A 16,612-nucleotide genomic window follows, 5' to 3' on the forward strand; every position below is an offset into this window, starting at 1 on the left:
ATGTCCACATATCCACAGAGCAACAGAGGAGAATAACAGATGACTAGCCACGGGCAGGTGGACCTGAGTAATTGCTTTTAATATGTATGGTCAGTGGGTTTTGATTTTATGGTACCTTTCTCTAGTTTCTTTTCTTTTCTGAGAAAGTGGGGAGTATGAATTTTATTGGCCAAACTTGTCAAGTGTTCCTCGTTGAAATAGTTTCAAGTTTCTTACTACAACAATGAAGGGGAGCCTGGAAGTTTGTGGATCTAAAATCAGGGTGTCTAGCCCTACTCACCTACAAGATTAGGACAAGAAAAGAGGTCAGAGTCCGAGTGAAGCATGAATCAAACCTTGGGCTCCTAGGTGGTCTAGCTCAGCGGCGCGGGGAGGGACCCCCCAGTGAGCGCCCTGATTCACCCTCAGCTCTGTCCTCAGAGACGCTGCCTCCATTTCCCTCTTGTCTGCCACGGTTTTGGTGCCCACCTCTGCCCCTGTTAAAGCATCTATACCCACGGGGGAAAGACTCCAGAAAGCAACGTGGGCAAACTACTCTGATGTTGTGTGTTCCCTGGCTGACCTGGTGTCTTTCCCAAACACTCCTAGAAAACTAGAACAGGGCCGAGTTCTCCCTTGGGTGTGGTCCTGACCCCGTCATCACAATCACTAGGTGGGCTCCAGAGACAACGGCAGCAGCAACAAAGAAGGAGCTCTTCACTCGGTTTCCTGAGGCTGCAATGTGTGAATAAAGAAGGCCAGACTGAAAAACTATCATCACTCAACTTGGAGGTAAGTCTATTAAAAAAAAAAAAAAAAAAAAAAGCAATGGTTCCAGATTTAAAAATTATGATTCCATCCTTCTCTCTGAGACTTCCTTCACTGTGGTAACCATGGCTACTGCTTTCTCTCAGCATCTCTATGTTTGTAAAACTGAGGCAGGACTCAAGGAAAGAGAACAGGGCCAGGAAAGGTGTGTGCACCTGGAAGGTACACACGACTTTCACTGGGTCTCTTCAAGCTGAATGAAATAATTTAAATAATTTCTCTCATGATTCTTTGAATCCCAAACATTAATTGGAACAAAACTAAGTCCATGTTCTCTCTCTAAATTATTCTAATTCACAATTTTTAAAAATAATGACTCAAAGTAGTATCTCAGAAAAAAAATACACATGACTGGGAACGAGTTGCCTATCTTGTAAATGTGTGGAGGAGATAACATCTGGAGCAAAATTGGTATACTGACTAATGAGGGAGACTGAACAAAGAGTTAATGTACAGGTGTTTCCAAGTTTCAAAAACCCTAAGGTAAAAAACTCTGAGATTTCAAGATAAATAGTAGGGAGTGTATATTTAGCAAAATCTTCACTTTGCCAAAGAATGCAAGCTGGAGTTCCTTTAATTAAGGAGTATGCTCCCAAGTATTTAAAGATAACGGAATACTTCCAGAAGGGACCAGCAGGAAAGCAAAGCTATCTATTCCAACCAAAGTTTATCAGAAATGAAGACGAAACATGTTTGAAATTGCAAGTTATATTAATCAGAAAAGAGGATTAACTTTAATGTTCAGTTGTATAATAAAAAGTTACATATGGACATACAGTAAAAAATCATTTTTTCTTATTGTCATAAAAGCATATCAGTTAGGTATTAAGCACTTATTGAACAAATGAGTTATATTTAAATCTCAGCTGTAGATATACAGACTCACATCCCAAACACAGCACAGCCAATTCAACACAGTACTTATCTGAACACCTCGGCTGAGTGGTACTTTTCTATTCAGCAACTCACATACTATAGCGTTAGTACAATCTAGTATTAGCACATAACTCCTTAAGCCTAAGTAGCAAATTCTAAGTAGAAACGTGATATAAAGACACAGTTCCAGAGTACTGACATTGGGCATATCTACTGTGCTGGTGTTTGAGGAGTTGAGGGAGTTTCCCATAACTGGGGGCACAGGAGGCAGCTCTGCAGGACTGGATTCCAGCAGGGTATGGGCACAGCAAAGTGGTTCATCAGTGGGCTCTTCCTCCCTGAACTTTAAGCAGTGTTTCTGCCTGCATGACCCCAAGCCACATTCTTTGGTCCTCCTAGCAGGTCTGTGTATTAATAATGATCTTTTCACTATTTTAACTGAGATTTCAGCTTTCTTTTGATAAGCACTAGTATGGTGCAACTTTTCCATGCTTATACCTTTCATCTATTTGTGTCTTTATTTTTAAACCATGTTTGTTTTAGGCTATATATAATTGGGTCTTGCTTTTTAAAAATCCAACCTCACGATCTCTGCATCTTAAATGAAGCGGTAGAGGATTTATATTTATTAGATTATTGATGTGATTATGTTTAAATCTATTTTTTGTTGTTTATAATTCATCCCATCTATCCCTCCCACCTTTTCTCTGCCTTCTTTTATAGATCCATTCTCTCTCCTCTGTTGGCTTATTAGCTACAACTCTTTGTTTTTCTAATTTTAGTGGTTACTTCATGGCTTATAGCATACATCTTTAATTTTCCAGTCTACCTTCAAGCGATATTATACCAATTCACATGTTGGGAGAACCTTATGATAGTATACTTCCATTTTTCCTTCCCAAACTCTGGGCAGTTGCTGTCATCAGTTGACTTTTATACATGATATAAACCCTACAATATATTACAAGTTTTGTAAAGGCAGCCAATTACCTTCTAAAGAGACTTAATAAGAAAAAAATCTTCTATGTTTACCTATGCACTTGCCATTTCCAGCATTATTCATTCTTCTGTATAGACCCAGATTTCAAACTGGTATCATCTCCCTTCTGCCTAAAGGATTTCCTTTAATATTTCTTGCTCTGTGGGCCTGCTAGTAGTTCTCAGCTTTTGTATGGCTAAAAAAAAGTTTGCTCTTGAAAGATATTTCCATTGACTACTATGAAATTCTAGGTTGACAGTATTTTTCTTTCAGTATTTAAAAGCTGTTTTCCACTGTCTCTTTGCTTACATTTCTGATGAGAAGTCTGATGTCATTCTCATCACTGTTCCTCTGTAAACTGATTTTTTTCATCTGTCTGCTTTTAAGATTTTCCCTGTATCACTGGTTTCGGGCAATTTAGTTAAGCAGTTTCCTTCATGTTACATTAGAGCAGTGGGATTTGTGGGTTTATAGTTCCATCAAATTTGATATATTTCTTCATGTATTTTTTTCTAGACCGCACTCTTCTTTTTCCTCTTCCATGGGAACTCCTATTATATGTATACTAAGTCCCTTGAAGTTTCCCCAGATTTCACTGATGCACTTTCCGTTAAAAAATATTTTTTTCATGTTTCATTTTGGAAAGTTTCTATCTGTTCAAGTTCACTAATCTTTTCTTCTGCCATTGATTCCATCCAGTGTATTTTTCATCTCACATATTATAGTTTACATTTCTAGAAGTTCAATTTGAGGTTTTTTTTTTTTAACTTTCCATGTCTTTTCTTAACTTTCTGAATATGTGGAATACAGTTAAAATAACTTTTAGTGTCCTTGTCTATAAATTCAACATCTGTGTCAGTATGGTTCAGTTTTGATTGACTAATATTTCTCCTCATTGTGGATCTGTACCTGCTTCTTGGTATGCTTGGTATATTTTTTTTTTGGCTGCACTGCGTGGCATATGGGATATTAGTTCACCGACCAGGGATCGAACCCATGCCCCCTGCTGTGGAAGCGCATAGTCTTAACCACTGGACCGCCAGGGAAGTCCCTGCCTGGTAATTTTTTATAGGATGTCAAACACTGTAAATTTGACCTTGCTGGTCACTCATCCCACTGTGTTCTGGCTTCCCTTGTATCTGATGAGAGTTCAGCATCATTTTTATTATTGCCCCCCTTACATAATACATCTTTATTTTGTAGCTGCTTTAAGATTGTCTCTGCTGTTGGCTTTCAGCACTTTGGTGACGATGTGTGTAGGTGTGTTTTTTCAAGCTACTGTGCTTGGCGTTCACTGAGATTCTTGAATCTGTGTGTTGATATCTCATCAGTTTTGGCCACTGTGTCTTTAAATTGTTCTTCTGTCCCATTTTCTCTCACTCCCTCCTTCTGGGACTCCTATTACATGCATGTTAGACAACCTGCTATTCCACAGATCTCAGAGACTATCCCATTTTATTTTCATTCCTGTTCCTCTTGTGTTTCAGTTTGGATAATTTCTATTGACTGGATTTCAAGTTCACTCACTGAGTCTTTTCCTGCTGCATTCAGTCTGCTATTAAACCATGAGGAATTTTTACTTTTAACACTGTGGTTTTCATTTCTAGCATTTCCATTTGGCTCTTTTTTGTGGTTTCTATCTTTCTGTGATATTCCTCATCTCTCCAGGCAAGGTGTATACCTTTCCGACTAGATTCTTTAACATATTTATATAGCTATTTTAAAGTCTCTGATAAATCCAACATGTCTATTCTACTGACTCTATTGACCATGTCCTTTCATGGCCATGTATCCTATTTTCTTTCTTCGTTGCATGTCTTTTAGATTTTGATTGTAAAGCAAACACTGTGTTTAAAAGCACAGTGGAGACTGAAGTAAAAACATTTACCCCCAGAAAAGGGCACACTCTCTCCTGTCAGCCCACTAGTTTGTGTGTCTGAGTGAGCTTGGTCTGGGATTTGTGGCAACATTAGATTTCATTCATGCTGGCTTCCCATGCCTGTGAGCAAGATCAGGACTTTGGATCTGAGCACTAATAAGACTCTGGATACCTCTTTATGCTTTATAGCCTAGAGGCTTGCTTTCCAAACTGTGGGAGATCTCTTTCTGCTTCACAGCTTGGCTGCCAGCTTTCTGCATGACTGGCTGCTTCTCTTTCCTCTCCATTCTGCTGCCCAACCCCTAGCCTTTGGAAGGCAAAATCTGCACTTGGTGAAGGCCCTGGGGGCCTGAGAGAGATGTGCTTGGCCTCCCTGTCCCACCTCTGTCTTTGGAGTGCAAGGGTGGTGCACCAGATGATCTGAGGCTCTCTAGAGAGGGGCTCTCAGCTTTTCTGCTCTCCTTCCAGCCCTCAGGACCTCTGCTTTCCACTCACTGAGGAAATTTTTTCACTTCCAGGGCCCCTCCTCAGACTTCAGAGACCTGTTGCTTTGACTCACCAGAGGCCCACAGAACCACAGCTGGATTCTCTCAGCTCCTGCTCTGTTCCTGGCTTTCGCATACTGCCCTCTGGAGTAGGTGAGGTCTGTGGGCAGTTGGTGGGGGGTATGCAGAATGACTGGGCTGGGGGTCCCTGGGATTCTCATCCTCTTGCCAAGCTATTTACTGCTGTTAATGTTCTCAAAAAAGTTTGGCTGGTTCCTGCTCCCCTGTAAGGGGTGAAAACAATTGTAGGTCTCTTCTCTCTGAAAGATTTAGTTCATTTAGATTTCTCTGAATCTTGGCTCTCTGCTGAATTTTAAAAACTATGATTTTGTGTATTAGCCAGATGGTTTCAATAGTTAGGGCTGGAACAACAGTCTCTTGTGACTTATACATCCTAATCAAAAATGGAAGTCCAGCAGGGAACTATAGATATATTCCGTATCTAAAGGAAAAAAAGGGAAGTCCAGAATCCTTTTTAATGAATGTATTTTTTGCTAAAATTGTGGTTAGTATTAAGCACATTGATTGATTTAGAAACTGGTATCAGGAGTGGTTGTCAAGGAAATAGGGATCTGAAATTGATTAGTTGGTTTGGTAAAAGCCAAAGGGCAGAGAAAATCCAGCTCATCTGCCAGGCTGGACTCTGCAGATGTCCATGCCATGCCCTGGCAAAATGGGTAATTAAACCACTTTCACAGGGGTCAGCAAACCCCTGTTTTTGCAAAGTTTTCCAGGAACACAGCCTCACCCATTCATTTAAACATTATCTGTTTCTGCCTTGAGCTACAGAGATGAAGGTCGCTGAGAAGAGATCACAGACTGCAGGCCCAGCTCTTCACTCTCTGGCCTGTCAAGAAAAAGTGCCCCAAAGGCTTGTCTTGGGGACCGCTGATCCACAGAACAACGTGAAAACATAGTGAGATAACCCAAACCAGAGGGAACATCTGATTGAGAAGCTTGTGGGTTCAACATCACAGTCTACTAGGACCCCGAACTCCTCATGTGGTTATTTCTGAAGCCCCTGAATGTTCAGATGGAGAGACGTGCTTGGCTATGGCAGTTCCAGCACTGATTCTCTATTCCATGCGGTGCCCCCGTGCCCAGCACACATCAGACATCTGTGGTGGTGAACTTGACAATCGAGTCTATGGCTTACAGAGGATCAGTGACGGAAGGGCCACCAGCTGGAAACCCTGGACCTGGCCACAGTTGTCTCTTCTGGACAGAGGAAGGGTATGGTATTGGTTGCAAGAGTGAAAACTGCATTGTGGTGGGGTTTTGTGGGGGAGGGGTGATGGGTAAGAACGGGATGAACGTAGCCTTTGGTCACTCCTTTTTTGGTCATCAGGCATCAGAACTCTTTCTGTATTTGGGGAAGTCCTCCACTTTTGGAACCTGGTTGGATACAAAGCCTCTGTCCCTCTGTAGTAACTAAAAACATCTGCCACTCTCCTGCTCAGCTTTCCTGGAAGCCAGCCTGTGGATTACCAGCCTGCCAGGTAGCTGCCTCTATTCACAGCAAGAGGAAGCACAAATGTTCTTGCCCTTGGCGGCGTACACGTCTGCGACACCACCCAGCAACCTTTTAAGTTACCAAAGAAGGTTTCTGCTGCCTACAAATTAGAGCCCTGACTGATATACAGGTAATTGAGAATACAGGTCCCATGACTTCAAATGTTAATTTTCATTATCTGGGACAACATACATCAGCAGGAGAGGATGTGGAAGTTCTGTGGATGTGACAAATTCCCTGGAGCATGGGAAAACCCCAGAGGCGCCTCACTTATGTTCACTTCCCTTGTCTAAAAGCAGTGTTGGGAGAAAATGAATTGGGGGCTCAAATGAATGAGTCTTATTATAACTATTAATTTTATCTTGAGAATTACTTAAGATCTACGTCACCCTGAGCCTTCCACTTTTTTTTTCTTTTCAACAATCAATGACTCTACTTCTCATCATCAGGGTGGCTGTATTTCTCTTTCATTGTGTGAGTTTCAAGATTTAAGGTTTAAGACCTTAAGGTTTCAAGATTTAAGACCATAACTGTTAATACTGATTTAATTCCACACAGCTATTTATAATAAAGCTTTCCTAAGATAAATTAATCGTTATTTTTCTATATAATAAAGATCAAAGTTTCTGTTTAAAGTGGCTTAGAAGTTTTTTCCTAATAAAACAAAAATTGAGATTTCTTTTGGAAAGCAGAAGACCTCATTTTCCCCTCCCTTCTTCAGCTGGTGAGGAGGATGCTAATTTTTGTTACCATGAACTAAATTTCTAAATCTAATACATCCAAAGACCTTTCAAGCTTATACTTTTGAAAAGAGTAATTGTGGATGAAGCACAACATCTCTTTTGATGCAGGTTAATAAACAAGTGGCACTTCCTAACAGAACTAAGGAAATTTATGTTAAAGCCAATCTCACAAGTCGTAATTTGATCTTTCTAATGCCCACTTTTGTCATAAGTTCAATAAATCAAAAGTGCTTTGAAGTCATTTTTACAGATAAATATTCTGGGAAATGTCACTCCTAAGTATAACAAATGGCTCATACTTCTAAATTTCTTTCTTCTGCAGAGTCTAAAATACTCTGCAGAAATCAGAGTCATGTAAAACCAGAGTCATCCACACTGAATTTTATGAGTCCATTCTTTTGCCATTGAACTACGTCAAAAGGACAATTGCAAAATAATTAATGTGTCAATTCCTGCCTCAAAATGATAAATGGGTAAACAAGTCACTCGGTTTCTAAGATACAGAAGCCGAAACAACAGCATCACAGAAATTATGACTGTCTCAATTTTCTGTTATTCTACTTTTGTGATTGCCTCATATGTAAATTTTTTAAATTGCTCATTTGCATACTTGACAATGATGTATTTGTCAATTTTCATGATTTTCTCTCATATTACAAGAAACTAGGGTTTCATGTCACAGCCCATGAAAGCAGGCATTGCGGAGTCCCTTTGTGGTGGCCCTGACTCTGTTCCTAGAACAGCATCTAGCACACAGATGCACGTCTTCTGAGCTGCTTGATTTAGGTCACACGGAAATAGGGGGTCTGATTTAAAATGTTCCAGGAAAGCAGTCAAAAACCGAAGGCAGGATATCCTGCCTGTATACAGTTCAATTTTGTAAACAGTTTACAAGGCTGTTATTTCACTTGGATAATAAACCACATGGAATTGGCACCTGACAAAATTGCAAAATGTGAGATTTCTTTAACATGTTGCTCTGTTTAGATGACACAGTCAGTAGCAATGCCAGTTCTGTTTCCGGCAGCTGTTTTTATTTCCCTGCTTTGTCAGGAAAGCTCACTTAACTTCTCTGAGCCTCAGTTTCTCTCCTCTTAAAACGGAACGACCGAGCTTGCGCTCTGTGAGTTGTAGGAAGCTCTAGCCAGATGCTGCCTGGAATTGAATGGTGTGACACATTTGTGAGAGAATTTTTTTTTTTTTTTTCTTTTTTGGGCATGAATGTCTTTTTTCTGAAGGTGCAGGCCCTGGAACTACTGTTTGAGATGAAAATGCTGCTGGAAGCTTGAAGAGCAGCAAACCTTTGATTTTCATTTCATTTCATTTCACTTAATTTCATTTCATGATAACTTACAAATGATGCTGTGAGTTTTTACCTGACGAAGATTCACATGAGTTCATTTCAGAGAAATTTCAGGACTGCTATGTACTTACTTCCTTCAGGAGGCTTGAGGCTAACAAAAAACACGCTGGATTTCTCAAATGTGAAGCATATTTGCAGTCAGAGGAGTCGACACCCAGTACTTTCACAAAATTCAGTCTCAGGAAGTGACTGTGTGACTATGTGAGTCGTGTACTGGGTTCTCTAAGACAGTTTTTCACAGAGCAGGGGGATGCAAGTTGTTTATGTACATAATTGTGAACTATGGCAGACAGCATTAAGTGGGAGGGATGACCTGCCAAGGGAATTCAGGGGAAGGAAAGTATTCCTAGCTGGAGGAACTGAAACATGACACCTGGAAAGAGAAGCAGGCTTTTGCCACATGAAGAAGGTGGAAGCCCATTTCAGGCAGAGAACAGCCTGAGTCGCGGCATCAGGAAGTAAAAGCATGAAAGACTCTACGGTAGAGAATGTCATTTAGCATAAAATTGTACAAAGGGGAGAGAGATGCTCGGGCTGGATCGGTCGGTGTGCCATTGATGAAGTAAACACAAGCCCTGATTTATCTCACATAAGTTCAGAACCTCGTGCATCAGATGCGTCTCATTCTGCAGTCACAGCACCCTGCCCGCTGCACAGCCCAGCCTCCCCAAGGCCAGGGGGCACTTCTGGAAGGGGACCCACGGACGCTAAAATTGTGGTCCCCAGCGAGCGCAGCTTGTAAACCCCACATGGCTCGGATGAGGCTCCATTCCTCGTCTGGACAGCGTCCTTCGCGTCCCTACCCACGTACCTCGTGGAGATGGAGACCTGCCCTCCTCCTGCAGGGCTGCCCTCTACCTGAGCACTCGGGGTCCAGTCGAGGGCCCTGAGGAAGGACGACAGGCGATCCAGCTGAGAAAACATGTCCTCAAACAACAACAAATCAACTGAAAACAAATACGCCCACTCACTGATTTCACATATGTTGGTAATCCTTGTGTTCCATAAGGAAAATGGTGTAAACTTCTCAATGTCTTTAAACGTTTAGGACGGGTTTGGAATTTAGGAACTATCTTAGCCTTTTTTTGATTTTTTTTACATCAAGGGAGTAATGGTGCTTATCTCTGGGTATGACTTATGAATGTTATTTATTTATTGGCTAGTCTGTATTTTCTGATTTTGTTTCCTAAAATAAATATTTTTTGTAAAAATAATCTATAAAAAATTCATAACTTTTCAGGTTGTTTTCCTTATTTCTTTGTCTAAACATTCTTAAAAATTCAGTTTTAGTATATTTAACATCTTTATTAGGCATTTATTATGTGTCAGGCCCTGTAGAAACACAATGGGAACAAGAGACATGGGACTTCTGCCCTCAGACCTCAAGCTATGCCTGCTTTGTTTGCTTGGGACCATAATCACATATTTTTTAATTTCTGCACAAATTAATAGAAAACAAACATTTCCACTGAGCAGCCCTGCCTCAAGGCTTCTGCACTTGATGCTGCCTTTGCCCAAATTTTTGTACGTTCACCTCAGAGGGCACTTTGCTGAAATGTCACCTCATTGAGAGGCCTTTCTTGGCTACCCCTCCTAAAATTGCCTCCTGTGTGTCTCCTTTACCTTCTTACTTTATCTTTACTAAGAATATTTTATTCACTTACTGAAAAAATCATCTGTGTTTACTGTCCATCTGGTTCCATGAGGGCCAGAACCGTGTCTTGCACTTATCTGAGTAAACTCTGACTTGGGCTGACACGAGCTACTCACAGGATGGGGTGTCGCCGAGAGACACCATGTGTGCGGTTACGGGGTTCTGCTCGCAGCCTGCTGGGTCCTGCCTCCCCAACGCCAGAAAACTCCGTAATCCCGACGCACACCTGGCCCCGGGGTTGGCAAGGATAGACAGTCTGCATTCCTTAATATGATACACTTAATTTATTTGATTTATCTCTACTATCAGACACATTGATATTTTCAGCTATTTTCTAATACTGACCGTTCAGAAAAAGAAAAACTGGCTGAAAATTAGTTGAGAGTGAAGCACCCAAGTAGAAAAACTTAAAATGTACAAAAACACTTAAAGATGCTGTCAACATTCCAGAACAGCACCATGACCCGTGACTGGGGATGTCAGCTCTGATGTGGGCATCATACTGACGGAACTGTTTTCTAGAAAAAGAATATTTATTCTTTTTATTAGGAGTATAGAACTTAATTTATTCAACATTCTTACAACACACATTTATTAAATATTTACAAAGCACCAGGTATGGTTCTAGGTGCTAAGGACACAGGAATGATGGAGCTCGTATTTTAGGCCACAGAGGTGGCGAACACCTGTGTGCCAACTTCATTCTCGGCTTCTAACCCTTATTTTCTGTCACCTCTATCTTTTCAATTATTTTTAGTGTATTTTACTTTCCCTACTTAATCTATTGCTTCCCTATAAAACTTTTTAAAACATTTTGGATCAAGTAGATGGAAATAAATGAAAAATAAAGAGGTAAATGACCGTAAGTGCTCTATTTCTAGTATCTACAAAGTTTTAATTCTGTATAACAAAGTGTAGTAGAACTTGCTTTGTTGCCTGTATGAAGTGGACAAGTGCTAAGTGATATTATGTTAATATGGGATCTATTCTATGCCCTTCTCCCTTCATCTGCCAACATTCTGAGAGAGAGAGACAGAAGAAGAAATACTGTGGCCAAGAGCCTGTCTCTCATGGATCCCTGATTTTTTCCCCACTACTTGCAGGAGAAGGGAAGCATTACATCATCCTATGGCTGAATTTATTTAAGAAGTGGATTTCTGTATTTCTCATTTCTCCTCATGGAACAGATGGCTAGAAACATTTAAGCAGAACAGATCAAGGTGAATAGGAAAAGAAAACTTCAATATTTAAAGAACTAGTTTGGCAAGATAAATCCAATTCTTCAGATTACCTGTTAGAAAAGGGAATTAATTTCAATCACAGAACAAGGTTCAACTGACTCTTGAGAGGACCCTGGTAGTTATAAATTTTTAAAAGTGGAGCTAATTCAAAGAGAAGGAAGACAGAGGCAAAGGAACGCCAATGAAAATCAGAACAGCTTCCTGTAGCTAATTTTTCTGAAGCTAGCTCAGCAGACTGGTCACATGGGGAGAGCCCTTCCTCTCCAAAGTCCACGCTGAGTCCAGATACTGGGAGCACTGGCCAGGAGACAGCTGACCAGGAGCTTCCCAAGATCTCCCAAGGGGAACCGTAAGCAGCATCTCTGGGTTGTAAATGGGAGAGACAGTGGGTGGGCAGGGAGGGGAGATCAGGAGCCAGCTTGTGTCCTCTGTCCTCCACTCCAGCACCTGCTGTGAGCAAAGTTCTTGTCCTTTTAATATGTTCCAGGAACAAAGCCTGCAGCTGAGCCCTGGGCTGGCTTGTTTTGGATGAGGCTGCCCAAAGGGCACTGGGAACAGATTCCCATACGACTTTCCTTTCCTTCATGGACTAGATCTCACGTTAAGAGTTCAGAGACGGAAAGGAATAGTGAAGATGGTCTGAAGTGGGCTAATGAAGAGAAAGAAAGAAAACAAGCATTTTTTTTTGCCACATACAATGCAAGGCTATCTTACGAGGGCAGCCTCACTTACAGCTCTGCCTTAGAAATGCAGCCAAAAGTATATACTTCAATGTCATCACAGCCGCAAATTCATGAATCTGCTTCATGTCCTGGAATTCTTCCTACAGAAATTACTGTCTGCATACAAGAGACTAAGTACTTCAAGAGACAGGATTTCTTGCCACAATGAAACATTTGTTTAGTATCTCATCTTTAAAGAGCCTGACTTCACAGGTCTTGACAAACTGCTACTCATGTTACAAAACTTAAAATGTCCCAGGACAGAATAAGCCTGTGAATGCTAGTTATGAATAATGGTTACTGACAAATGCAGACTATAATTAAAAACAAAACAAAACAAACAAAAAAAAAGTGTATACCAACCACATGCATTTGACTGAAAGATACCTTCTAAATGTGGGTAAGCATCAGCAGGGGAAATGGTGTTGAGCAGTGTGGCGCTGTATGCCTGTCTTTAAAAGTCACTCTCTGACTCACGCACTTACTGGCATCAAGGAAACTCACCTGCAAGCAAATCGCCAGGTTCACTCTACAGCCAAACGAGGTGCTAACGGCCCGTGGATGGAGGCCCAGGTCTTTAAACAGTTTTGAGAATGACTGGGTGAGTGCTATTCGGGGCCGTTCTTCTGCCACCACTACACAGGTCCGCACGCGGGACAAGTCCAGTCCTCGTGCCTAGAAATAATGACAGCAGTAGGAGGTCAGCCTTGCCAGTGTTAGGGATGTGACCTGCAGGCTCCTTACCCAGATCTGTACAACAACAGAAACTCCACACAGATATTCATTCATTAATGTGTCTGCGCCATTAACCAAAATGGTGTAGAACATATGTGTAAATAAAAAAAGTCCATATCGGTAATCAAGGATGCCATTACAAACATATTTTAAATAATTCAAGAAGCATAATGAGGAGAAAAGTTGAAGAAAAACAAGGTGTGGATAAAATAATTAAAGGACAGGGTTTGGGGAAGAACAGAAGCACTTGTCTACACTCCTGCCAGCATGGATAAACAGGAACATCCATCGGAGAGAAATGAGAAACCTGCTTTTAATATAGGAATGGAAAATGAAAACATCTGGGCAGCTTCTTAAACACAGCTCTCCTTTCATGTCCTGAGACGTAAAAGGTCCCAGATAAACTGTCACAAGGAAGCACAGCTCAGTTCTGCCCAAATCCCATCAAGTGAACGAAATGGCAACACCCTGGGCAGGAAATGAAGTGCCTTAAAAGCACAACACTCCCAAGTGGAGTCGAGGAAGAGCAAAACGCGCAACGGGAGTGGCAATGAAACAGGAAGCAAGGGAGCGACAGCGTCTCCATCCCCACATGGGACAGTTGCCAGGGCCATCAGCGTCCTGGGGCGCTGACAAGGGCACCTGAGCTGAGGAGGGACAAGTCAAGATAACGACAATCTTCCAAACGTGCTGTTACACAGGGAAAATTAAGTCTGGGTAACACGAATGACCCTCGACACATGCATGTTTTGGGAGGCAATGTACCCTGGGCTTTGAGATGGTGCTCCTGGAGCCACAGATTCAAAATTTGGCTTCAAAGCTTACTAAATGTAAGAACTTGGAGAAGGTGCTTAATTTCTCTGTAACCTAAGTTTCCTCATCTTTAAAATGGAGACAATAATGGATCTATTTCAGAGGACTACTGAAAAGGTTAAATTAATCAATATGTAAAGTGCTTAGAAATCACTTATTATTTCATTTGGTTATTTATAAATGCACCTATAGGTAAAGTTCATGAAACGTACTCAATCATTTTATAGCATAATACAGGTGGACATGAATAATAATTATGTTTTATAAATTTCCTTTCCTGTATAAACATATAACTTCAAGTAATATTTATTTATGTAGCTTAATATCAAAATTATCTTGCATTTTGCTTTCTTGTTCAAGCTTAATGCACTAGGTCTGCATAGGAAAACAAAATTCAGAAGAGAGAAATATATTGCTTTACTAATGGCAAGTGTATAGATAATTTGTATGTGTACATACATACACACAAATATAATCTGTGTATGTAACTATATACACACACTCACACATATCTGAGCATATAAACAGTGAATAGTTGGAATATTAACCAAAATAGGTCATATGATTATTCTCTCCTAGTTACTTGAATACGGACTACATAATTTACTATGAAAATATGTCTATCAAAAAGTCCTTGGCTTAAATGAAGGGAAATGTTGTTATTGTTACATAGTGGTAATTGAATATTAAAAAATAAAACCAAGCCACTGTTCACTGGATTGTAAAAATGAATTTTGGTTAGGACCCAGATCTACCAATCAGGGTCCTCAAGGAAAACGAAATGAGTGGCTAAATTTAGACATATGACTCGAACCCCAGCATTGGAATAAAACTAACTGCACTCAAGAACTGAATCCACCAACAGATCCAAAGGCAATTCAGGACCCTCCAAGTAGCCCTAACAGAATTAAAGACATCAATAACATACACTCTGACCTCTAACTCCGGCAGTGGGAAAATATCCATGTTATAAAACAAGGTTTTCACGTGAAAACAACTTCGTCAACCTCAGGTGACAGCAGACCGTATGTCGGCTTTTCTGAAGGATCATTTAGCCTCACCACACCTACTCCACACCCTCTGACACTGGTGCTTTCCCAGGACGCTGGCAAGTGTCCCCCAGGCACTCTGAGGGCTGCTTACCTTGAGGGATTCTGTCTGCGAGCCCAGCCCCTTGGTACACAGTTCCATCACTGAGTAGGAGCAAAATGTATCCCGGACTTTGTACTGACTCACGGCAAGCAGCCACAAGGCAGGGTTGGTCTCCAGCTCTGCAGGCGGGATGAGGATGGACTGGTGCCCGGAATACACGCTGCACAGAGAGATGGGAGGGCTCAGTGAGGATGGAGAAGGGGGGACCAGCCAGCCTCTGAGAAACACCTACTGTCCATTTGCAAGAGGGGACAGTCACACCAACTCTACTCTGCGGTATTTGTAAATATAAAACAAAAGCGTGTTTACAAAAACATTCTGAAAAATACAAAAGAACTATGGGATTATGATCTGCAGTTACTGCCATTTTGAGCACTCACTGAAAGATCTCAAAGCTCTGATGCTGTTAGGTTTTTCTCAAAACTGCTATATTCACAAAATGGACTCTCACAGTGGGAAACACAGGACTGAATTTTGGTAAAAAGGTCTGGAAGTTCCGAACAGGAGTTAGCAAACTAGATGCTGCCTGGTTTTGTAAATAAAGTTTTATTGGGACACGGCCCTCAGTCCTTGCAGTACCATCTGCAGTGGCTTTCACACCAACGGGCAGAGCTGAGAGTTGCGACAGAGACCATGGAGCCTGAATACTTACTAAACAGCCACTTGAGGAAAAGCGTGCCCAACCCTGGTTCAGAAAACTGACATCCAGAGTAAATAAAAGGAAACTAAGACAATTAGAAGAATTAGGATTATAATTTTATTTCAGAATGATCCAATCAGATTACCAAACAGAACTAAGGAAAATACAATCATTCTCTGATTTTACCTTTATGCTAGAGAGCATGGGGAGAGAAACAAGAGGCTACATATTTTGTTTCACCATTAATTAATGGGGCAAGTGTGATTTTAAAATAATGAAGTATTTGCCAAACTACATTTTCAGTGGTATTAATTTTGTTTGGTTTATGGCTACAAATCAATATTATTAGATATCATATGCTATAACAGAACATCCTTGATAAACTACCTTCTAAGATTTAAGTAAAAGAGATTTTCTTTTTTTAAAAATTGAAGTATAGTTGATTTACAATGTTGTGTTAGTTTCAGGTGTACAGCACAGTGATTCAGTTATACACACACATATATATATATATTATATATTCTTTTTCAGATTATTTTCCCTTATAGGTTATTACAAAATATTGAGTATAGCTCCCTGTGCTATACAGTAGGTCCTTCCTTGTTGGCTATTTTATATATATAGTAGTGTGTATATGTTAATCCCTCTCCCCACCACTTTCCCCTTTGGTAACCATAAGTTTGTTTTCTATGTCTGTGGGTCTATTTCTGTTTTGTAAAAAAGTTCATTTGTATCTTTTTTTTTTTTTTAGATTCCACATGTAAGTGATACCATATGGTATTTGTTTCTCCCTGGCTTACTTCACTTAGTATGATAATCTTTAGGTCCATCCATGTTGCTGCAAATGGCATCATTTCATTCTTTTTTATAGCTGAGTAATAGTCCATTGTATGTATGTGTGTGTGTATATATATATATATATATATATACCACATCACCACATCTTCTTT

At 40.6% G+C, this 16,612-nt stretch overlaps 1 protein-coding gene across 7 annotated transcripts in view; it reads right to left on the reverse strand.

Annotated features, from left to right (window-relative positions):
• Window positions 1–16,612, reverse strand: part of DIP2C (disco interacting protein 2 homolog C) — a 364,119-nt gene that overhangs the window by 20,982 nt on the left and 326,525 nt on the right. For 4 of the 7 annotated variants that reach the window (XM_082442364.1, XM_082442363.1, XM_082442367.1 and 1 more), the window contains 3 exons: window positions 15,014–15,182; window positions 12,827–12,997; window positions 9,517–9,591 (listed from right to left, as the gene is read on the reverse strand). In XM_082442364.1, coding sequence (XP_082298490.1) covers window positions 9,517–9,591; window positions 12,827–12,997; window positions 15,014–15,182 — 415 coding nt within the window. The remainder of the gene's footprint in view (window positions 1–9,516; window positions 9,592–12,826; window positions 12,998–15,013; window positions 15,183–16,612) is intronic. The other 3 variants (XM_082442368.1, XM_082442366.1, XM_082442365.1) reach the window with 1 other exon arrangement.

The sequence above is a fragment of the Balaenoptera physalus genome, assembly GCF_965194825.1.
Source record: "Balaenoptera physalus genome assembly, chromosome: 2".
NCBI lineage: Eukaryota > Metazoa > Chordata > Mammalia > Artiodactyla > Balaenopteridae > Balaenoptera > Balaenoptera physalus.